General features: G+C 35.3%; 1 protein-coding gene across 10 annotated transcripts in view; it reads left to right on the forward strand.

The window, feature by feature from the left end:
• The window catches only part of QKI (QKI, KH domain containing RNA binding), a 154278-nt gene that overhangs the window by 85499 nt on the left and 44780 nt on the right, over positions 1–23999 (forward strand). For all 10 annotated transcript variants that reach the window (XM_021544148.3, XM_021544153.3, XM_021544147.2 and 7 more), the window contains one exon: positions 15303–15446. In XM_021544148.3, the coding sequence (XP_021399823.1) occupies positions 15303–15446 (144 nt within the window). The remainder of the gene's footprint in view (positions 1–15302; positions 15447–23999) is intronic.

Genomic DNA, 23999 nt, shown 5'->3' on the forward strand with positions numbered 1-23999 from the left:
TTCTTCAACTTCTGTAATTCAGAAATATTGGATTAAACGGTAAAACTTTCATTTGATTTTTTGTGGGGGCAGATAAGGGTGCAATCTAAAAATGTATATAATGGATATTTTAATGAAAGAAGCTCGTAACTTGTCTTTGGAGAGCAGAAGCAGTTTTTTAAATAACTTTTTTGCATGTTTCGGATAGTGTACTGGAATTCGTTGAAAAGTTGCTCTTCTTAAAATAGTGACTCGAGTAGCACATCAATGATTTACTTAGCTTCTGTAACTTCATACTCTAATGACATTACTTTTGCCTCTTTCAATCTGTCCTATATTTACTAATAATTTTTGTCTCTGCATTAATATCTTTGGTAGCAGAGGGAAATGCATAGCTGAGAGAATGTCTTGAAAAAAACAGAACCTGAAATTTTTCATAGTAAGCATTAATTTTGCATATTACGGTGACTTGGAATGGAGCTATGATAATTTAGTTAGTCATAGATCTTAGCTGGCACACTCAGTTTTACTCAAAATGATACAAGTGAAGATGTCAGCAAATTAATTATTAAATGAGTTTTTTTAGAAAATTACATTCCTTTGGTGAATGTTTTTGTACATTTTACCAGAATTTCTGGGATTCAGAATGTTCTTGTGAAACCAGGTGTCTTTTTGGAAGGATGATGGGGTGTCCTAAAGAGCAGTTGTAGGATTACTAATTGAATGGGATCTTGAAGGATGCACATCTAGACATTCTCTCCTGAAACCAGTATAGATGTAACTGCTGTGATACTTGACTATGAATTATAATTATGACTAGCTAATACTTTCTTTTGTGTGTATGTAAAGAGCAGGAGGTTTATTAAACATTGTTTTCCAATTTAAAAAGTGAATGTAATTGTCATAATTGCTCCTTTACATAAATAATTTATTTCATTAATTTCACAAGGTTTTTATTTTAACTGTGTTGCACAGATGCTATACATAGAGCTGATGCTAGTGTACAGTATTTTAAATGAACTAAAAAATTTGTAGTTTTCAGCTCATTAAGTTCAGAAAGTGAATACAAACTTCCAAACATGGACCTTAAGGACAGATTCATTGAAAGACCAGGGAACTCTGTGTAAACCATCAGAGAGAGTATGAGAGGTTGCAATGTTAAAGTCATATTGCTATGTGCTGGCTTTTTTTGTTTTGTTTTGGGGTTTTTTGTGGTGTTTGTTTGTTGGAGGGATTAATTTCAGGCTTTTTTGGTGGTTGTGTTGGGCTTTTTTGTTTGGTTGTTTTTTAATGCTATCTGAGCAGTGAAGGGAGGTCCTGAACAACTATCATTCCTGTGCTATAGGAAAGGTGTTCCTAGTATACTATCAGTGGTATTCTCAAAAGCCATTTAATATTGGTGCCAAGCTGGCACTCAGCTATACAGTCTTTAACTGGCATGGCTATTACTATGGTTTAATCCAGCCTTGGGAACATGTGGCATGTGCTGGAATACTCCTCATTCTGTAGTCATCCTAATCAATGGAGTAGTTGCGTGAAATTGGTCATAAAGAAGGTTTGGAACAGTGGTCACAGTTTTGAATTATCTAGCTGGTAACTTGGTTGTGTCAAATCCCATGTAATTGTAGCAAGGATTTGAGGCAACTGCTGCAATAAATCTGTAATTACAGACTGTGTGCAAGGTTTCAGTCTTAAAGGGAAAACTTGTGTGTTGAGATTATTTGAGGCAGGAGTTTTGAATTCTTTAAAGGACTCAACTTTAGTTTGTTGGCCAATGTTTATTGTTAGTTCTGTACTCAATGGCAAATTTTATTTTCCTGTGTACTTTGTAACAAAATTTCATGCATTTTTAAAATGTTAGTTTACTTGATTTGCATTATCTCCTCTGAAACTACACATTTTTAAGAAGATTCCAAACCTTTATGTCTAAGTGAACTTTATTTTACAGTTAATCACTATGCTGTGAATGACAAGGTTTTTTTCTTTGACACAGCCTTGCTTAAATACATGGGACATAGTGTGCTAGTTTCTTGGGTAAGCAACATATAGCATTTGAAGTGGAAGGAAGCTGATTGCTCTGCAGGCCTAATTCTGAGTGGAAATAGAATTTTCAGAATACTTCACTTCTAACAGTAACTTAAGTATTGAGGTAAGATGACATTTGGTGTACGTGGCACTTGTAAATGCCAGCATGTCCCCTGGGCAGTCAGAGCAAGGGGCTGCCCACCCCCAGTAGCTTTTGGGGGCAGCTGGGCTGCTGTGTGTCCTGCCAGAGGTGTGACTGGCAGCTGGCAGCTTCCTGCACAGGGAGATCTGCCTGTGCCCTCCTCTGAGCTCAGCCTGCTGCTTGTGCAACGTGTCACTGAGCCAGTTCAGCTTGCTAAACAGGCAAAACCTATTCTGACAGCTGTGGTTTGGGCTGTGTTCAATCGGCTCTGGAAGGCCCCAGCAAGAGCCGCTGCTGGTACAAAGAACAGGGAAGGAGAAAAGAATGGAGCCACTTCTCTTGTGGGAGTGAGCAGTAACCCTGCAGGTGTGTTAAACTGAAGTCTGTGGAGGAAACCCTTCTATACAAGAAAACTCAGAATAGTTCTGTCTTGGGATTCGGGACAGTTTTTCTCTGAAGTGACAATGCAAGATTTGTGTTCTAATTATAGACATTGCATCTAAAGTTGTCAATATTCATTGAAGTAACCACTTGTGGAAAAGTTTGGTTTATGTTTAGCATTCTGCTTTCTTGTTGGCATAAGAGGCACTTTTAATCCAAATGTACAGGGTAGTGTTTAGCTGCCTAGGCACTTGAGTCTTCTCTTGACACACCTGGAGGAAGCAGGATTACATCTTTGAGAAAATCTCCAATGAAGATTTATCCTAAGAAATGAAACAAGAAAGGCAAAATAAGAAAAATAATAGGTATTATCATGTAAGTACTTGATACACTATTTTTCGCTAAGGTCAGGATTGCACAAAACACTTCAGTTTATGCACGAGAGCTGTTGTAACGTTGGTTGCATCCCTCCCTCTTGCCCTGTTTTTTCCAGTCTGACTCTGCCTGCTCTTGTCAGAACTTGGTTATTCTTTGGTGCTTTGTGAACCAAAGAATATTCTCAAGAATTGCAAGACACATTTTGAGCTAAAACCCTGGCATTGCAACTATGTCATCCTGGTCCTAGCAATAAAAACAGCTTTGCTTTCCTACACATGGCCCCTTTCCTGCATTTGGCTGCATTCTTGTAGCCCACAAGTAAAGTTCTGTTGACAAAGTCTTACAGGTTAAAGTTATATACTCTGCCTTTTCCCTTCCCCAACCTGAACCATTTTGGAAAAAATCAGTGATGTTGAATGTCTGTTTCAGCTCTTTTAATTTTTTTCCTTTGGGGTTTTTTTTTTTTTTCCCCTCATTTCTCTGAGTTGTTAAACAACAGTTTCTTTATAGCTAGGGAAGTTATTTGAGATTCTTGAAGTTACTAAACTCCTACCTAGGTATGTTTGGTTTAAGTCATGAGTCTCTTTTTTAATTGCTTTGACAGACAGTAATAACCTAAAAATCACAATGTCCTAAAATAAAGCTAACAACATATTACTATAACAATAATTTTATGTATATTACAGGTCTCATTTCAGTTTATAGAAACAGTAATAATTTCATGTTCTTAAACTGAGGTCACATTTTTATAAATGCAAAAAGTAAAAAATATAAACTTAATACTTTTTTACTTCATTTTTTTAGGGGGGGGCAAGGAAATAGGGAAGAATGTTTAGTTTTATTCTCTTAAATTTTGCTTCTGCTCACAGTTGTATGCTGCATCTGAAACTTTTCCATTATATTGTGGGTTAATAGGTGGTGCTTTTTAATTTTCTTGGCACACTGAGGTCATATTAATGTGTTCAATGTAAGTTTATGTTAAAACTATTCTGTAGTAGCATCTTTGTATAGTCCATGCAAAGCTTTGGAGTTAGTGAAATTTCATTTTTCTTACTAAGTGCTAAGCAGTCTTAGAAAAGATGTTAATGTTAGTAATGGTGTATTACTGTAAATGTTAGCATCATGGGAAAATGGGGAAGAAAAATTCTCTCTTTAAAAAGTTTTCATTTATTTTGTAGCAAAAAAACCCAAAGGGTTGGCAGCAATATATTGCAATTTTACAAAGTTGCCTTCAATATACTTCCTCAATTCCTTCACTTAGATTTACGCAGATCTTCACTAAGATTTACCCCATTGATGTATCTTGTATCTTTTATCCATGTGCAATGTCTCCTTGAGGAAATGCTAGCAGCAGAATGGTTGGATTTTCAGTCAAAGGCTAAGCCATGGGACTCTAAAAGCAATAGGCAAATGGAGAGGAAGGAAGTAGAAATGTGGATTTGTTGGCATTAAAATGCAAGGTATCAGCAGCTGCTTATTCTGGCACTTCCAAAAGGTCACTTAGCTGTTATGTTTTTTCTCCTCTTGATATTTCTTTTCCCTCCTTTTCTTTAAGAGGTCTGTAAATTCAGTTTGGAAAGTAAACCCAGTCACTTGTTCCTAATTATAAAAAAATACTGAAATTTCACAAATTTATGTATGATTTGTATGTATGTATGCATTTTTGTCCACTTTATAGGCTTTTAATGTAAATAAGTGAAAGTTTCTGTAATTTGTGTTTAGATTAAGCAGGAATAGCGCCTGAAGAGAAGTGTGAGTTTGATACTTCTTGACCCTTTCAGTTTATTCAACATCATGGCTATGTGGAGCTGTCATAAAAGAGCAGGAGCCCAGAGAGTTGAGGATGAGTTTAGCTGTGAAATAGATCAATTTAACACTGAATTTAAATTATTGGTGAGGGGAATGTTAATATATTGGCCAGGTTTGCTGTGCAAAGCAGCAATCAAGTCAAAACAAGACAAGTGGAAATAAAACATGAAATAGAGAAATAAAAATGGCTGAAATGCAGTAAAGACAGATGTCACAGTTATATGTAGCAGTTACTGTTGATGAAAGTTACAAGATAGTGCTTCAAAAGAGGAAAGAAAATGTTCCAAAACATGTACAATTACACTACTAGTCTAAGTGCTGATCATGCCATCCACTGAACACAAAAGTATAGTTTATTTAATATTTTTTTACTTGGTGAAGTGCTAGTGTATAATGCAACATAGAGTGCAGTTTTCCAAATACAGCGTGCTGTAAATGGCATTCCAGATTGGAGTCAAGAACAGTGGGTTGGGGTTGGGGTTGGGGTTTTAGTTTGTTGTTTTCTGTTTGCTTGCTTGTTTTTCTCTTAACCATTAAAAAAAAAAGACTCTCAGAGAAATATTAGGGAGTGGTATACTGTGTAGACTAAAAGACTGAGGAACCAGTGAGCAGATGTTTTTTTTCCCTGTAAATGCAGTTGAGGAATAGTGATAGAATTTTACTATAGACAATACAGTAAGTATTCCAAAATGTGAAATCACTGCTCAGATGTTTTCCTAAGTTCTAAAATCATTAAATCAGAGATGCCTGTGATGCTTTCTACCATTTGTGTTCTTTGCACAGATGAAAATAAAAGTTTCATATTAATGGAAGAATGAAAAATGAGGATGATTACCTTGAAGCTATAAATAAGGGTACACCTCAGTATGCTATTTATATGTTTTACTTAATCATTCAAAACTGCAAAAACCTTCCAGTCCTAAGTAACACAAGAACGTAACTTCTGATGAAATCCTTGATGGTTGGGCTGGGGATGCCTCTTTTTTTTTTTTTTTTTTTTTTTTTTTTTTTTTTTTTTTTTTTTTCTTTTTTTTCCCCCCCCTCACCTTTTGGGCAACAATTTGCGGGAGGGCAAAATGGGGAGCACCTCCTTCTGTGTTTCTGTGGCCCAGTATTAGGACACTCCTGGAACACCACCTGGTGATGTTGGTGACTTTTTACCTGAGGCAGTACTAGAATCTTGATGCTCAGTTCCTGGACGTGTACAAACCACTGGATAGTTACATTACATTTTCTTAGAGTTGCATCTTCTTTCTTCAAGCAAATTTCTTGAAGTTGCCATGCCTTGAGTCAATTTTGGAGTGCATATTAGGTCCTTTTCGATGTCAGCACTTTCAGATCTCTTAGTATGAGAATCCCAGATGGAATATGGTCATCAGATTTCAGTTTAATTAAGACTATTTTGCCTGTCAGCATGAACTTTAGCAGAGTGTTAGTTACCTTGGTAGGTTTTAGGGTGGAATAGAGGCATGTGTTAGCAAGGTTAGTACCTTGGTGTCCTAGTCTTCTTCCTGGGTAGAAGGAAATAAAATGGTAAATTAAAACATAATATTGGAATACTACCTAAATAAAAACTCAGATATACAAAAGAATCTTAATGTACTTAAAAGAGTAAATTCAGTAGTATTATATATGATGTCACTATGGTATTAGTGACATCTTGGTTCTGCTTTAAGAGATACTTTTTCATCTTCATAAAAACTGATCCATTGTAGATTTGTTTTCTCTTATATATATAATTTTAACATCCCATTAATTATTTTTAAAATAAAAATTGTAAAGTGTTTGAAGTAAGTTGAGCAATTTACAATGTATGCATGGTACATAGCTGCTGCTTAATAATAAGGTATAAAAAAGAATATTTACTTTTGTCATCCTTTCTACATCTAAAGCTGAATAGTGGAATCGGCTTTATACTGATTAATAATGTTCATAAACTCAGAGGCAAATAATGCAGAAGTGATTTTAGAACAGTTGGAGGTTATTTGGAAGTTAATTTCGTTAGTGACTGATGATGAATGGATTTGAGTAATGAGTTAAAATACAGTTACTGCCTGTATTTCCTGATTAGAGGATACTCTGAGGAATGTGTCTACTTTTACAGATCAGGTTTTGTTGGTCAAAGCCTGCACTGAAAAATGTCTTTTGTACCTTGCAATTTGGAATACAGAGGTACTACAGAGTTAGCTTCACTAAAGCTAACTGAACCAAGAAGACTTGCATTCAGGATTTATGGGCATTTCATTTTCTTTCAAGGGATTTTGATATTTGTTTAGTGAGTTGTCAGTGTGTAAAAAAAATCCCAATATTGTGAAATGTTTCATAGTGTTTATTCCCTTTTCTGTAGGGGAATAAAACCATACTTGGCTATAAGTGTAACTGTATCCATATAACATTTACTATGCCAGGAATAAAGTGTTGAAACTCTTACCTGTAGTATAAAGTCAGAGAAGTGAACAGTCTCACTCGTCTGCCTGGGAAAAGTTTGTTACTTCATAGTAATTTTAGGTGTCAGTAGTAAAAATTGCATTCATCTCTAACGAATATATCCAGATAGTGAGTTTGCAATGTGCATTTTATGTACTGAATTCTCATTTATTTCTTTGTGGACACTGATGCATGCAAAACTTTTTTACTTTTATCCCACAGCAGTGAAATACTCAGTCTTAACAGGCTCCTGGGCTTTGATAGCACTTGACAATACAGTTTGTTCCACAAACCTTATTTTTCACAGGGGTACAACTTGAGAGAAGTATGGAGCAGGAATTGCTGGAGAGGTGCAGTGCTGCAGGTTTGACAGAAGGTTCCTGGTTTTGCCCAGGTTCCTGCTGGCCAGGCTCTCCGGAGGGCTGCAGCTTTAGGAACCATTTTGACTGCAGGGCAGATCTGAATTTAGGGCTTGAAGTCTCCTGGGCTCAATGTCTGTGCTGAGGCTTTGAGACAAGGAACAGAATCCTCTTGTGTCATTTAAGCATTAGGTTGTTTCATGCTGCCAGATTATTTTTTTTTTTAAGAAGACTTCTTAAATGATGCTTTAGATAATGCCCTTTGACAATGTTTGACAGCTACTGGCTAGTTTAATATGTGCTGGAAGACACCCACTTATTCCACTTTTTCAATCCAAAATTGTCTTGGTTTGGGAGCTTGGTATACCATAATAGTTTATAATTAAAGGCTCGATAGATAGCACTAACTTGAGTGACAATCAAAACAAGTATGTGACTGTTAATTTAAGCAATTGATCCATTGTTTCTATAGGTGAAAACTTGGGTCAGAAATTCTATATGTGAAATAATCTGCTGTGTTCTCCATGACTAGGTGCTATTTCCTCAGCATACCTTTGTAACCTTACTTTTTTTTACCAGCTTTCTGCTTGTGAACTGCTGCCATTAGAAGCTCAGTAGGAGCAGAAGTCTGTGTTAATTTGCCTGACTGTAACTGCACAATTAAAGCAGTTTATCAGCAGGGGTTAGGACAATCAGTGTGTTCTGATGCTTCATGTTATAAAATTACTTCTGTTGTTCAAACAGATACTGTAATTAGTGCATCATTTTAAACTGGTTTTCTGCGGGGCTGGCTTGGAGTTTCATCTGATAAAAACCTCTGGTTTTGGTACTTAACTAAGCACTTATTTTGTTTGCAGACCTCATTTAAATTAACAATTTCTATTGAAATGTTGATCTCAGAAGTGTATCATTCAAATACAGGTTTGGGAATGGATGGGCTGTTTTTCAGAATATTTTCTTTGTTTTTTAGCAGCCAATCCTGTCAAGACCTAAGATTCAGTCACAAAAATGGAAGGAGGAAGCCCCAGTTTACAGTTATTACTGTAAAGCTATCATGTAATACACAGATGAGCAGGTAGCTTCATACCAGATAACAAAGATGACTGTGTTCTGTCCCTGGCATATGCATAATTGGATTTCACACATAGTTTCTTAAGACATGGTGTGACAGTCTTTTAAGGGGCAGTTATGTGTTAAAATATGGTCCTTCACCACCTTCTCCTTTCCCAGCTACAGCACTGACCTTGTGTTGGCACTCTGTAGCCCTTCATGGTTGCAAACCCTTGTCCAGCAGAAGATGGGGGGCAAGTGGGGAGGCATCTGCTGCATCAGCGTGTGGTCTGAGAGGCTGCTGTGGTGCTGGGCCAGTCCCAGAGGCAGCAGTAAGGGCCTGGCAGGGAACCTCAGGAAAGGATGCAGTAATACAACAGTAAAGAGATTATCCAAGGGATTTTTGCTTCATTACGTCTGGACTTCCCATGAATACACATCAGCTGATGTGGAATTATTTGTAGACTGAGTGGTTTATTCCTTGCAGAATGTTACAGAAATCTCCTGTCTTCTAGATGTTTGTTTTGAACTATCTCTGCAGCAGAGAAGCCAAAAACTTAAAAATACAATTCTGTAGCTCAGGTTGGCAGAACTGTTGCAAGAACAGAAGTTTCACTAAACAGCACAAGACAGACAACTCTTGCAAGGTTGGGAGTATATGACTTTAGGGCAAAGTGCATTCCTCTAAGATTCCTCTGACTTGGTTTTACCAGTTCAGCTGTGTCAACAAAAAGTTGTAAAGTAAGATGTAGACTGTATTAAATGGTTGAATAATGTTTCTTTTGGACTTACTAATTCAGATATTGTTTCATGGCTGCAATACATATCATGTCTTATTTAAAAATACTAAAATTAGATCAGGACTGGATTTAATTTATTACCTTATTTGTGACTTTTTATTTAAATTTAAGTTCTGTTTCAGAATTCTTTAAAATCAACATGTTAGCTTTATTTTTTTTATTCACACAGCTTCTTTTAAACCATTCTTTGAATTGTTTTTGAAACTTTGATATATATGTGTGAATGTTCTTGTTGATGAAAAGAAATACTCACTTGGATATACCGTCAATTTTAATGTACCTACAGCACAATTTATTAGACAAAATGGATTGTGAGATTTTTACTAAATAGCTGAATTTCTTCTCTCCACATCTTAGCCTCCTCCATTTGACTCTGAGAAATAGCTGTGAGTGATTATACTGTTTTTTCTATCTTAGGCTATTTTTAATTAAAGTTCTTAGTGTACTTGAATTAAACCTTTGTATCATTTGAAGGACTAAAGCTATTGTGATGCCTTTTAATTTTAGTGTTCAATTTGACATCATATGAAAACATTCTTCCCTTTTACTCTATCTTTTCTATGGTTTTTGTCATTCAGGAGGGAGACCTGAGCTTGCTTAATAGGTTGGTGAAAACAGAATTTAATAGCCTATCACTCCAAGATGCATGAGAGTACTAAGGGTCATTTTCAACACTTGCTTAAACTGGTGACTTTACTTCTTTAAAAGTTCCCTGCTGTTGGTACTGAGCTGGTTTTGTATCTTTTTAGTGACCTACATTACAGGAGTTTGTATGAGATGGAGTGGAAAAAAGTGCGCAGATTGGAAGCTGCACTTTTTTTATTACTATAGAATAGCCCATAGCTTTCTGAAAAAAGTGCCGTATAGGAAAGTTGCTTTCACTCTTACCGCATTGCATGCATTCTTTCATTCTTTCTTTTTTGTCTAACTAATATTTCTCTGGCTGAATATAAACAGATACTAGTGTAGTATTTTTCATTAGTGTTTATGTAATTTTTCTTTAATGGTATTCTGACAGTTGGAAGTGACTGGATCCTACTTCACCAGTTCTTAATTTGTCAACATACTTTTCATCAGTTGGCCATACTGTGAGCGCCTTTGGGGTGAGAAATAAGATCTGAGGGGTTTTTTTAATTGATGATGAAATATTTTTGTCGACTTCCTTTGTATTGATATTTTCCTTCTCCAACATTTGAATAATTTTTACAATTTCAGTCAGCCTTGACGCTTCTTTCATTTGAAATGCATTGGCTAGATAGAGAAGAGACTTTCATACTCTGTCCTATAGTAGTTTTCAGTCATCTGCTTTGTGTAGCTTACAGAAAGCTAGTAAACTGCTGCCTCAGTCTTGTTCAGTCAGAGATTGAGGAATTAAGAAGAAAGCTTTGGGATGGGATATGAAGATGTAAATAGCAATGGCCATTTAGGCCCAAGATGCAGGAGGTGCAAGACCACAACTTGAAGTTACTGTGGTATGGTGAGGTGTGTGGAAAATGAGATACAATTTTACAGTGATTTTACAGTGAGCTGAACTGCAATAGTTCCTGTGAAGGAACAACCTTTCTAATATTTAAGTTTGATTTTGTAGATTCAAGTCAGTTGCATCCTTTACCTGCTTTTCTGCTTCCCCCTAAATCCCTCCCCAAGAAAATTCCTGTAGCTACACTACTTTTTTTTTTCCCCCGCAGCTAAATTTTAAGGACTTGTAGCAATATTTTTTTTAACTACCTAATACATTGACCCTAGTAGCAAGATAAATATTGAGTAGTCCATTATTGTGTGTAGGTACTCTGGATTAATGAGTGTATATGCACAGGCAAGATAATGAAAGCAAATCTGTCTACAGAATTAGGCTATATTTAAGGATACTGTAATTTCTGCCAAACAAGGAACACAGTGAAATTTCATCTGCCATTTATTTTGTCCTTAATGTTCTTTAATTTAGCAGACAAGATAGTTTGGTGATAATTAAGCTTTCCTAATATTGTTGTTCCCCAATGTTGTGGTGTAAATCACTTTACTTTGTATTTCATCTGTAGTACATCTTCAGTCTCCATTTTTCCTTTATAATTCTTCCATAGACAATCTCTGGCATGCAGGAAAACTTAATGCTGCCAATTGCTTCTTGTGTATGTATATAATTTTGAATATATGCAGTTGAATTCCTTTTTCCCCAAGTCTTAGTCAGGTTTTCTGATTTCCCTGATGCTGTTTCTTCCTTCAGTGTGCGTGCCCTTCCTGCTGCGGTAGCAAATGTTTCTTTCCCAAAATAATTTTCATGACAATTTCTATTACTCCTCACTGCTTTTTCAATAGGTAGACCTGGTAACTAGGCTGAATGGATCAACGGTTGCTACTGAAGGACAAGGGGCAATGTGCATGCTGAAAGAAAAGAAATTAGATTTAAACTAAGAAAAAGCTGGTATTTTTGTTGTTGGGACTGAGCACTGGTTGAACACTGAACAGTTCTCCCAGGAGAGGGGATGGAGTCTCTGTCCTTGGAGATATTTAAATCCTGGCCCAAAGCAACATGCTTGAGCTGACCCTGCCCTGAGCAGGGGGCTTGGATTGGATGACATTCAGGGTCCCATCCCACCCCATACATTTTCTGAATCTACGAAGTGAACTGGTTTATCTTACCTGCACTTCTAGACAGCCACGTCTTGTTTCTTTTTACCAAGTTACGCAATGAGGCAAGTTCTAGTAATTCTTTCCTCCCCATCTTTTTACCGTTTTCTTGCCCAAAAATTCAAAAGAAAACCCTAATCAACCTTTCAAATCTTTGACCATGTTTCGTGAGTCTTCAGAAAGGTACCTTCCTTTCTGGTGACTTTCTGGTGTATATATCTGTGTTCCAGATATATTCAACTTTCTTGTTCAGACTTTACTACAACGAATCATGGCTGAGAAAAGATATATTCAGGACTTGTTGCACAGAGGATTAGTTTAATATAAATAAAGATTTTACTTGGAGTAAAATATGTTTTTTCAAACCATCCTGTTAGGATTTAAAAGGAGAATGAGGTAGCATAAAAAATGGTAGCTCTTCAGTGTAAGAGGTTTGCAGATTATCTCTCTTTCATGGCCGTAACTCTGTGCTTTGCACCTGACTTTCTGTTGCAATGAATGAGCTAATAAAGACCTGAATTTCCCAATTTGGATAAAGCCAAACCTATAAATAATGAAATATACATACTGGTATAACATTCAACTAGCATTCTCAATCAAACAAATGACATTTCTTAGAAAACTGACAACCTACTAAGAAAAAAACCATCTTGTGAGACAGAATGGGAGTGCTGGATGAATTCATAACCCCAGTGTATTGAGGTACATAAACATAAATTGGAAGCCCATTCCAAACTCTTCTTTCTTTTATTTTTTAATCACAGTGCGAAATTTTATTCTTCTTAGCCTTTCTTTCAGTCTTACAATTTGGCTTAATAAATAGCACTCTCAACAACAGTGCTTTTATTACTGTACTCTATGGCCGTAGAAAAGCTTATCATAGTCCTACACTACTTCAGTTATCTTACTGATAAGCACTTTGTGTGATTGCTTGTGCTGTGAGATCTCACCCTACTAATACCTGTGATTATAAACCTTGCACACAACATGTTCCACCTAAAAGTAAATTAGGGGGTTTAAAAAAAAATATGATTTGTTTGTTCTATATGCAGCTCGTTTGTGCTATTTGCAGCTTTTTGTTCTCTTTTTAAACTGAATAAAAAATGCTCACACTGCAAGAGACTAGTTTGGAGTACAGTGCCAATACTTGATGTAACATTAATCTGAAATAAGTTTTGGAGAGTTTGCACCATATTATTTTCATTATGAGAGAAAAGGATACATCACCATAAAGCCCCTTTATGTTTGCCTGCACTATTTATAAACATGGTGCATGGTGTTTAATGTCATGGTAGCTAAAACTGCATTTAGGCATTCCTTGTATTTCAGGAACAGAACTTGCTGCTTTACTTGGGGACACTTTTCCTTTTTATTTGTTCCTCTTGGCCTTTTAAAATTTATTTGTTTTGCCTCCTGTGTTACTATAGTTGTGCAGCTTTCTTGAATCTGGTGTTAGTAACCAGGACCTTTCCCATTCCAATGCTGAGTCAGTGCAAGAAGAGGTAGTTGTACATTCCTTCCTCTGCCCTCTGCTGGTTTAGGATCCTTCTCTCATTCTTCATACCTGTAACAAATTATTTCATATACTACCTCATATATCTGATATAGCTTGTCACCATCTTAAAAGAAAACAGCTCAGTCCTGCTTTGTATTAAAAAAAAATAATATAATTGTTTAAAAAAATAACAGTGGTGTTTTGATCACAATTGAATAAATAAGTTGCAACTACCTTGTCATAGACAATGCTTTCAAAGATTACATTTCAACAGAAAGCATGTTATAACTCAGCTGCACTTTGCATTGTGTTCTGTATTATAAGTGAGTTATTTTTCTCTTTGTTTCCAGCTTGTGAAATTGGCAGAACTATTTTCACAGCTACTTTGTTAAAAAAGTTGGCAAAGATAACATTAAAAACAACAAAACACAGCACTGTATCTGATAGTGTGGACTAATGGATATGTGCACATTACATACATAGTGAAAAGTAGTTTCAAAGTACTGATTCTTCTACATACGTTTTCCATACATCTCTCATGGTTCAGTTTCCCCTCGCCCTCCCCATTTTTATCCTTATGAATTCCACAAAACATTTCAGTCTTAGCTGAATTAAAAATAAAACACTCTAAGGAGCAGTGCTCCCTCAGGTATATATGAATATGAGGCACTGCAAACGTTTGTTGGTATTAAATCTTAGAACATTTCCTCAATGCATCTGATTTTCTGGAGGAATTTTTCATTAAATTTGAGGGAAAACCACATTTGCAAATTAAAAAAAAAGATTAAGTTAAAGTGTGAATTGTTGTTAAGTCACAATAAGAGCTTCTTCTGTTAAACCCAGCTTTTTAAATAAGTAGGGTTTGTGTAGGCATTTTTATAGATTCAAAGTTGTAATGAGCTTTTTTTTTTTTTGAGGCCCTATTTTTTAAAAACTTGTTATATTTTAAATATTGTCAAATTTAAATGAGGTTTCATGAAAATTTAGCTAGCTTTATTCACTGTTTAATAAAAAAGAAGTTGGGAAGTTTCTTCTCTGTTGTGTTTCATTATCTTATTTTTTGGAAGACTGGGTACTTAAATTTATTGGTTTCTGATGTTTAAAATTGAAATATTTTATTTAGCATGCTTTCCCTTTCTGAAAAACATTTTTAATATTTATCTTTGGGATTACTAATGCTGTGGATGTGATGAATACCTGTGTAATGGTGACCATCTTGTCACTTGCCCTTATGTAACTTCAGTATTAGCCTTGTCATCTCCTCCTCTTTTCTTCATCCAGTACATGCAGCTCTCCTTTGAAAATGGCAACTTCTGTTCCTTTTGGAGTGTTTGATTCTTTGAATCTTGTTTTCATGAGTATTTGAAAGTGATTCTTAACACTGGAGTATTGCTTTCTTGCTCTTTGTAGTGATTCAGATGGAGTTTCTATGTCTGGTGTGTGTTTCACTTTTCTTCAAAGGATAGGTTGCTTAACCACTAGTATGTCTTAGCTGTTTAACTCTTGAAAGGCTCTAAATAATATAGAAAGTCATACTGTGTTTGTATTCTTATTCTTGTTCCTTTATTCATCTGGAGGAAGTACTTTTAAGAAACAACATATGTATTGTAATCCTTAAAAAGTATAATATAAAGCAGGAGGTTCCAAAACACAAACAAAACCCCCAAAAAGGTATTTTGAAGGCTAAGTTCATATGATATGAAAGTATGAAGAAACATTGCTGAAAGTAATGTTCATACTATTTACAGAATTGAATTTGTCTGCTGTTTGTGATTGTTTTATACAGAATGTAAGTGCTTCATAGCTTCCATGTTTTAATTTTTTTTTAGGAAGAACAGAATCGAGGCAAGCCCAACTGGGAACACCTGAATGAAGATTTACATGTACTTATCACTGTGGAGGATGCTCAAAACAGAGCAGAAATAAAGCTGAAGAGGGCTGTTGAAGAAGTAAAAAAGTTACTGATACCTGCAGTAAGTATTTGTATGCAAGCTTTTGATTTCCATTTTCAGAAGGTACTTTTGAAATACTTTTTGAAATACAACTGATTTGCTACAGGTGTAAGAGTAAGCCTGCAAAGTGGCATCCTAAAAGGAAGTTGAGATACTATTTTGTAATACTCTAGTGATATTTAAAATGCCTCATCCCAAATTGAATTATTCCTTAGAAGAGAATAGAGAGAGACTTTTTTTAGAGAGACTTTTTTTTTTGTCTGAGATAGAGATACAGGAAATAGTTATCACTTTTAAAAGGCAATGCTGGACTGATACAAACTCTACTTTACTCTCTTTCCTTCAGTGTTACTATTCTTCACTTTAAGGCTGGGGAAGTATGACATGTTTTTATGTTTCACTTTGAGATGATTCTGATACTTTGAGCAACAAAGGCATGTTTTTTTAGATCATCACATTAAACATTTTGCAAAGAGAGCAAAACCTTTTAGTATCAAAAAACTTTGCTGTCAGTATACTGGGGGAAAAATAAAAGTAGTAAAACAGGAAAATGGTTGTCTTTCTCATTTCCTGATAGTATAAACTGCGTTCTGAACACCTAGATGACTTAAATACTTTTTCAGAGACCGGAATTACCCTGTGAGAGCCCTTCTCTTATATCTTCTCTGTATTCTCACTCAAAGCAAGGTCACTCAAGTGTGGCTGTATAGCACATCCCATACCATTTACTTGTATCTTATGCTCATCTTTACCACCACTTTTATGCCCCTGTAAAATGATAAGAATAAATTAGATATTTTTCTGTGGTGGAAAAATGTTCCATATTACAAGGAAAATTGAAACTACCTTGTGAAAGAAAGTAGTAGGTGGTATTAAAATGACCTACTGATTTTGGGTACTTAGTGAATGCTAATAGATGCTGGCTGTGAGGAAACTTGTGATGACACATGCTGTCTCTATAAGCAGATTTATTCAGAAGACATTTTTATAAATTACTAAAGATAGGGAGAGAGACTTAATTTCTGAATTACCAAAAATGGTAGAATATTAAGCAGGAGGTACAAAAATAGTGATTTAGATCTCTTGACATTGCGCATTGTCGCTTTCTGAAAGCAGCAGACAACTAGAGAAAGTAGGTCTTCAGAATTTACTTTACTTACTAAAGAGGCCTTGAGCACATTAGGCTTGAGTTTATAGCCAGGATTTTTATATGGGCAAAATTTGTAACCCTTATGTTCATTCTTTAGCTCCTACAGAGCTAAAGTTTAGAAACACAAACTTCTGTGTGAATTAATATTGTTGGGTTCATTCTTCTACCTCCCCTTATTGCTGACTAATACAACGGAAGGGTCCACTTCAGGATGATAGGTTACAAACCCCCAGTATGTCTGAAGTACTGATGTGTGTGTGTGTTTGTGTTACTCTTGTTTTGTTTAGCGGTGGGATGGGTGTGTTCTGAGCCTCAAAATATGTGATTGTTAGTAGTTCTTTCATAGTGACAGCCAGCTCTTTGTCTTGAAAGCACTCTGCCTCACGTAGTAGCTTAATAAATTGGGGAAGGACTGTAATCCTGATGGAAAAAATAATTGTTTTTCCCCTTTAATGAAAAATAATAACACAGGCCTAAGTATTGTCCGAATAGAACATCTCTTGAAATATACTTTGTCAGTTCACTTAATTATCATCTTTATGTATTATGCATAGGCGTAAGAGATTTGCGTGGTACATATTACTTGCGTAAGAGTTAAAGGTCTGTTGGCTCTAATTTCTCAAAATTATGCCTTACTGGAACAGGTATGTGTAGTACATACTAATGAATTAGTGTGGAGGTGAGCTTAGGTTTGTACTATCTATTGCATCTGTTCAATTAGTATAAAAAATGGAATTGTGGCTTCAGGCAGTTTGAAAGGTGAAAAATTTAGTTTAGTGTTAAAAGATAGGAATTGAAAACTTCTATGAGGGAAGTCATAAACCTTCAAGTAATCAGGGTAAACATAAAGAAAAAAGGGAAATCCTAGTGAATTGCAACAATAGGAGTGAAACTGGCTGTTGGAAGATTCCAAAGATACTCTAAAATATAAGAATGGAAAAAGTAAAATTCCCTTTCATATGGTAGTATACCTGCAACTATTAATGTTTTCAGATAAATGTCAAAGGATTGAAGTGGAAAAAAAAGTTATGTGTTTCTATTCTGTTGCTGTCTAGCTTGATTAAAATTTTAGACTATGTAGGAGAGAAGACTCATTCTCATCTTGCAATACAATGTGACAATGCTTTGTGTTTATGAGATAAATTTCAGAAACATGTTAGTGTTCTAGTATTCAGAGATTGAAATTAGTTGCTAATTTTTTGGAATGATCAGTTATTTTTTGTACTCAAGATGCTAAAAAGCCTAATTACATTTTCTATCAACAGTGCAGAAATAGGCACATCTCTTAAAGTAGATTTTTATTTGAATGTACTTGGGTGAACAGAGACTATTTCACTAAATACTAAAGTGTGTTTCTTACATTTATAAATCTGGATCATTACTGATTTTTTTCCCCTTGTGGATATGAATTAATATTTTTCCATTTCACTTTCTCTTGCATTTTACCAAGATAGTGATATAGTCAAGTAGTTTATCTTTAGAAATGAGATGCACAACTTGAGGAAGATTGGCTGAAAAAGCCAATTTTTTCTCCTTGAGGAGAAAGGCCAACATTTTTTTTTTTTCATTATTACTCATTTGTGTTTAATTTACTTTTCTTCAGTACGAAGCAATTTTTTTAAACATTTTTGGCTGTACTTCAAGTTCCATAGGATTAATTTTTTTCCTCTTCCCATAATGCAGTGAGGTACTGGTCTTTATCTACACCTGCAATATCATACAGTATTACTTCTTTCACCTTTTTATTCAAAAAAGGGGAAATTAATAAAGCAGTCTGCAGTTGTTCTGTCCTTATGCCTCCTTCTGAAGTGAATCCTCCAGATCATTGATTTCTCTTTATTGTGGGAGCTTTGAGAGTTGTTTATTATTTGCATGAGTTAAGTGAGGATGGGTGGTTCTCATGCAAAGGAAGGGCAAAAGATGCTGTGGATCAATTGTTCACTGCAGAACAGAAGAAAAAGTTCAGAACCTGGTTCGGAGGCATACATAATAAAGAAGTATAGCATACCAAACTAGAGCATCATTAAGGGTTTGAAGTTGTTCTTTGAGCTCCTCGGCTGTAGGGGTGGACTCCTCCGCCAGAAATGTTGGAACTCCAGCATTTTCTAAGAAATATTGAATAAATGTTTCTAGCTGAGTGAGTTTATCTAGATATTCCTTGCATTTTACAGATGACCAGGTCTTGTTTAATTGTTAATTCACATTTATACTAGCTGCTTTTTTAAGGGATGAGGCACATGTGACAGAATTCAAATTACAGACAGATACTTCTTACCTCTTTCTTTCAATTCAACCTGATTCATTTCTGAGGAACAGGTTGTATTTCTGCTTTCTACTTAGCTATTCTAAGTTGGTCTGGAATCAATGTTGTTCAGATTTTTTTATTGCTTTTCTTATGCCGGGGCACCTGTAGTTTTACTTGGTTGCTGCCTCCATCATCTTGGAAGAGAACTACAACACAGAATTATTCAGTGATGCTCCCTGTCAAACTTTGTATACCATTTGTCAGTACTGTGTAGAATTTTGCAGTTGTGATGGGTAGGAGATAATGTTTCAATAGAAGCTTGTTTCATTTTGCTCCTATTTTTGGATCTTTCCTGTAAAAGTGATTTGAGACTTTTCAGTCTTGAATATGTTTAAAATTAGCTGAATGGGAAAGTAAATGTGGTGTATACAACATGATTTTTACAAATTGGAACATTTTTTTATAGTGGTGCTTGGTATGTACTCATTCACTAACTGTCCTCCTTCTGTTTAGTCCCTGTTACCAGATATGTTATTTTGATGGCATTTCTGGTTTTAGTCACACCTATATACAGCACATTTTCTTTATATAACAGGAGAGAGTATTATGAAGGGGCAATAGTACTGGTAGAGTGGTTTATTTTTCAGTTGAATAAGCTAAAAGCATTTATTTCTAAAAGACTACTTTCAGCAAGCTTGATGAGGTGGGGCTTGTTTATTAATTAAATGGATTGCTAATACTTTCCTTATAGGTGTGGTTGTAAATTTTCCTTATGGTCTATTTTCATCTACTTAGGGTAAACGGAAGGATGTCTTAATTTTTACACCGGGAACTTTGTGTGCTGTGAATTCCATCACAAAATACAGAGAAAAAACTTAATTTAAGAATGTTTGACCATGCTTTAGCCTTAGTTGAAAAAAAGAACATAGTTAATATAGTAATGCTCTACATAATTTGTTGCTCTGTAATTAAGACTAGCAAAATCTTGATGTTTGAAAGATATTAGGAGAAGATTTCATTTTTTATTAGCCTTCTAAAAAGCCACAATAAATTCTGCATGCAAGTTTGACTTCCTTGAATAGCTCTTTCTAATTCATTCCTGCATGGTGTGTTGGTTTTACATTTTTGCTTTCACAAGTGAGAATACAATGCTGCCTTGCATTGTTTCCCTGTTGAAATGTTGGTCATGCAGTGCAATCCATTGTTTGCTGCTTATTCAGTTCAAGTAATGAAGTTAATAAGTGATACAGTACCAGCAAAAGGATATTGCTGTCCTTAAAAGCATTTTAGGAAACTCTTACGTTCTGCCTGTTTGTCAGTTCCGATACAAGTCTCTCAGGGTGAGTGAGCAGACAGGAAGCTCTGCACGAAGGACAGCAAAGCAGCCAAATGTCTTGGCAGTGACCACTAGATGACATGGTAAACTTTTTGATGTGGGGGAGAGGTGATAGTGCATTATTTTTAGTAGCGTGAAGCAGGCTTAATATTGCCATGGCTGGAAGATTTGAGCGCTGCTGCAGTCCTGCCATTCCTTCATGATTTGCTGTTCCTGCTTCCTGTTTCTCATCAGAAATCCCTGGTCTTCATCCGAGGGTGTGGTGAGTCCATTTGGTGGAGAGCTGAACCTCACTGAAGGACTTGCTACAGTCAGGCTTGGTTTAGCACTGACAGAATTGATGGCATGAGAACAGGCAGATACGGAAAAATAGTACTGCAGCAGATCACCCTGAAATAAATTTCTGTGAATATGTTCACCTGCAAATAGCATGAGAGCAAAATATCCTGCTACAGTGAATTTCTGATTATGGCAGTGAAAAACAATAGAAGATTGTAAGTGTTCCTCTTTGTGTGTTCCACTGTCCAGTATGTCTAGTCTGTCATGCAAGTCTGAGTTTTAAAAATAAGAACAAGAACTTCTTATACCAATTCACAATAGGAAGTGTTTACATATTGTACCTGATATGTCACTGCAGTGTTCAATTTTTATGTGTACATTGGTAATAATGAAATTATTTTGGGTCAGCTGCAAGTGAAAAGTAGCTCTATGCATCAATTTGTACAGCGGTGGAAACTGTAGACTAGTGGTTCATTACCACCAAAATAGTATCTGTTAAATGGAAATGGTTTTTTGAGACCATATTTACTACAACATCTTGATGATTTTCAGCTGAATTGAAGTAAATCTAGTTTAAATTTTGTTAAATTATTGTCATAGTACAAAGGAGAAAATTAGAATTGTTCGTCAGAACATTGTTCAGGGTGAGTATTGGAACAGGCTGCCCAGAGAGGTTTTGTAGTCTCCTTCTCTGGAGTTATTCAAAACCCACCTGGAACTTGTTCTGGGGTGAGGATTAGATTGTCTCTTTGAGGTCCCTTCCAAACACAAGTCATTCTGTTATTCAGGATGGGAATAATTTTGAAAAGAGATAGAAAAATGTGCTGTTTATATTATGATTATAAATTTGTTTTCAACTTTGCATTTTTAGAAAGCTGACAAATAATGAAATAGTAAGTATAAAATTATGATGATCTGTGTCCTCGTGTTTTTCAGTTGATTGTTTACAAATTTGGACATAAAGTCACGATCAACTATAACTATGTAAATATGTCTAGTTTTATTAGCTTATAATTTAGGTAGCAGTTTGTAGGGATTCTTTTTCCATCTAGGTGTTTCTTATACTAATGGGAGAAAGAAGGTTCTCCAGCAGTTATTTCTAAGCGACTTAATCCGGGTGTTTACTCTGAATCTTCTGGACATCTTTGATGGCTTCTAGAACCCAAGTAAATTAGTTAGTTGTGCCTACATACAGTTACTGTCAAATACCCTCTCTTTTCCTCTTCTTCTCCATCACTCTCTGCCTTTATTTAAGGTGTTACAAATGTATAACTTGAGATATGTTAGATGGAGTTTTTGGAAAAGATCCTAGGAAACGTAGAAAATAGTTTCTTCTCAAAGAGAAACAAAGACACTCTATTGCCTGCAATTCAGTAGGGACATGCCCTTCCAAGGAGGGATTATGCATGGATTCAGAGCTCTGATTATGATCTGCAGGGGTTTTGTCTGTCTTCCAGAAATGTGCCTAATCTACTAGGTTGTTTGGTAGGCATAGTTACGGAAGAAACAATGGTATTGACCTATTCTGGTAATTTTTGGGGTACCTGTAATTTTTTAAATTTTCATCCCATTTTTATAATTTGCTTCCTTCAGTCTTGGCTGTTTTTCCAGTGCTTCTTCTAGTCATTTTTTCTTCTTTTTATTTATTCTTCCATACTTTTGTTCTTTTTCTGTGGATGATCCTGGGACAGAACATGTAAATTGCAATCTTTATATAAAATCTTATTAAAGCATTTCTCTACTTATTCAAAAAGCAGATGATCAAGCTACAATTCTCCTTGTCTGGCCATGTTACTGAAGATGATGACAAATCCTTCATTTCTAGTTACAGCTGAGTTTTGGTTGGTTGATTTTCTCTTTTGAAATCTCAATTTTATACCTAAGTGAAAGAAATGGTAATTGTAGAATTGTGATTCCTGGAGAGATAGTGTGTAAAGAGTAGGAATTTGTTACCTTTCACTTTTAACGCATTTTAACACTTATGATTAGCCAGACTGTATTAAGGTCAGATCACTTCATGTATGAGTCACTTTGGAGTGGTTTCTAGAAGGATCTTAGCAGTTGCAAAGATTTTTGTGTGAAACAATAGTAAAGTAATGAGTAAATATTTTTCTTTTCCAGCCATTTAAAGCATTCTTTATTGCCAGCATTAGTTTTGAAATCTAGATTTCTAATTATACAAAAGTTAAGTTTGTCATAGAGATATCTGTGGTTTAATGCTGACTGATGACTTACAGTCATCTAGTTGCTCTACATGGTTCTATTTTGACATCAGACAGAAAGTTCTAACCTGTGGAAAAGTGCCAAGAGTTTTTGGCCTACTATTCAATAGAAAACTTAAGTGTTTCTATTTTTAAACAGTTCAGAAATACCTGAGCTTTCAGTGGGAGGAGTAATATTGTTTCTTTTTCTTTCATAGATTGTAGGCTAAGACTTTAATACAGGAATGTTATAGATACTGTTGGCAGGATAAACATAGGTGGGCATGATATAAGAGATTGGATCTAATTATGTTAAATAGCTTATATGATTTTGGACTAGACCATTTGTAGCATACTATAAAATTGGAGAGTGGTAAACCATCCTGTAAAGTGATTAGATTAGATCTTACTGGAAAGTTGCATTGCTTGGAAAATAGTTAATAAGAAAAAGTATTTAAGATTCCATCAAGTAGTATATTATATTTCTTGTGTGTTATTGGAAATGCTATGGGTTTTATACATTTTTTATCTTATATCTTCTATATTTAAATAAGTATTTTAAAAGCTCTACCTTATTTTCAAACTACTTTCTTAATAGGGATAGCTTAATGAAAACAGCACTGCTTTCTATATTTTCAGCATTACCATTATTAGCTAATTTTTAATGTTTTCACAACATCTCTATATGTAATAAGTTATGTTCATCAGTTTGAACTTTTGCTGTAAAGTCAAATGTGTTTTATATTCCAAATCATTTGGAAGTACGTACTGGATAGAAGGAAGCTTCAACACCAGCAAATCTAGCAAAGTCAGAGGTCTCTAGTATTGTATGCAGTTCTTTGATACTGCACCTTTTTATAAATGGATTGGAAGATGTTAGGTTTTCTATTTGACCAAACACAGCTGTAGATACTAAGAATTTCAGCTGCTTTATTTATAAATAAATAATTCTAGCCTTTGATAGATATACAGCCTCCAAAATTGTACATTACCTTACAAATCCTTTTTCAAGAGACTGAAAAAATCAAAGCCCCAAAGCCACCATTTGGAGTTGGCTGTCTTATGATAATTTGAAGCAATTTTCATGAAGAGTAATTTTCAGTCATGTAATTGCATGTGTTGCTGTGCCCTCATCTTAAAATGTTTGAGTCCTGCATTCTCTAGCTTGTGTTCTAGTTTGAAAATGGAATTTTAACTTAGACTACCCTGACTTTCTTGGCAGCTATAGTAACTATACTGATACAGTTGTACTAAAGCAGGCAAATGACAATCAGGAAATGGAACTAGAAGGTGGAGTGAGGATTTGTCAAATGTGCAAATGGGTACTTGGGTGCCTTGGTAATGGAAGTGGGCAGTTCCAGTT

The sequence above is a fragment of the Lonchura striata genome, chromosome 3 (assembly GCF_046129695.1).
Source record: "Lonchura striata isolate bLonStr1 chromosome 3, bLonStr1.mat, whole genome shotgun sequence".
Classification (NCBI taxonomy): domain Eukaryota; kingdom Metazoa; phylum Chordata; class Aves; order Passeriformes; family Estrildidae; genus Lonchura; species Lonchura striata.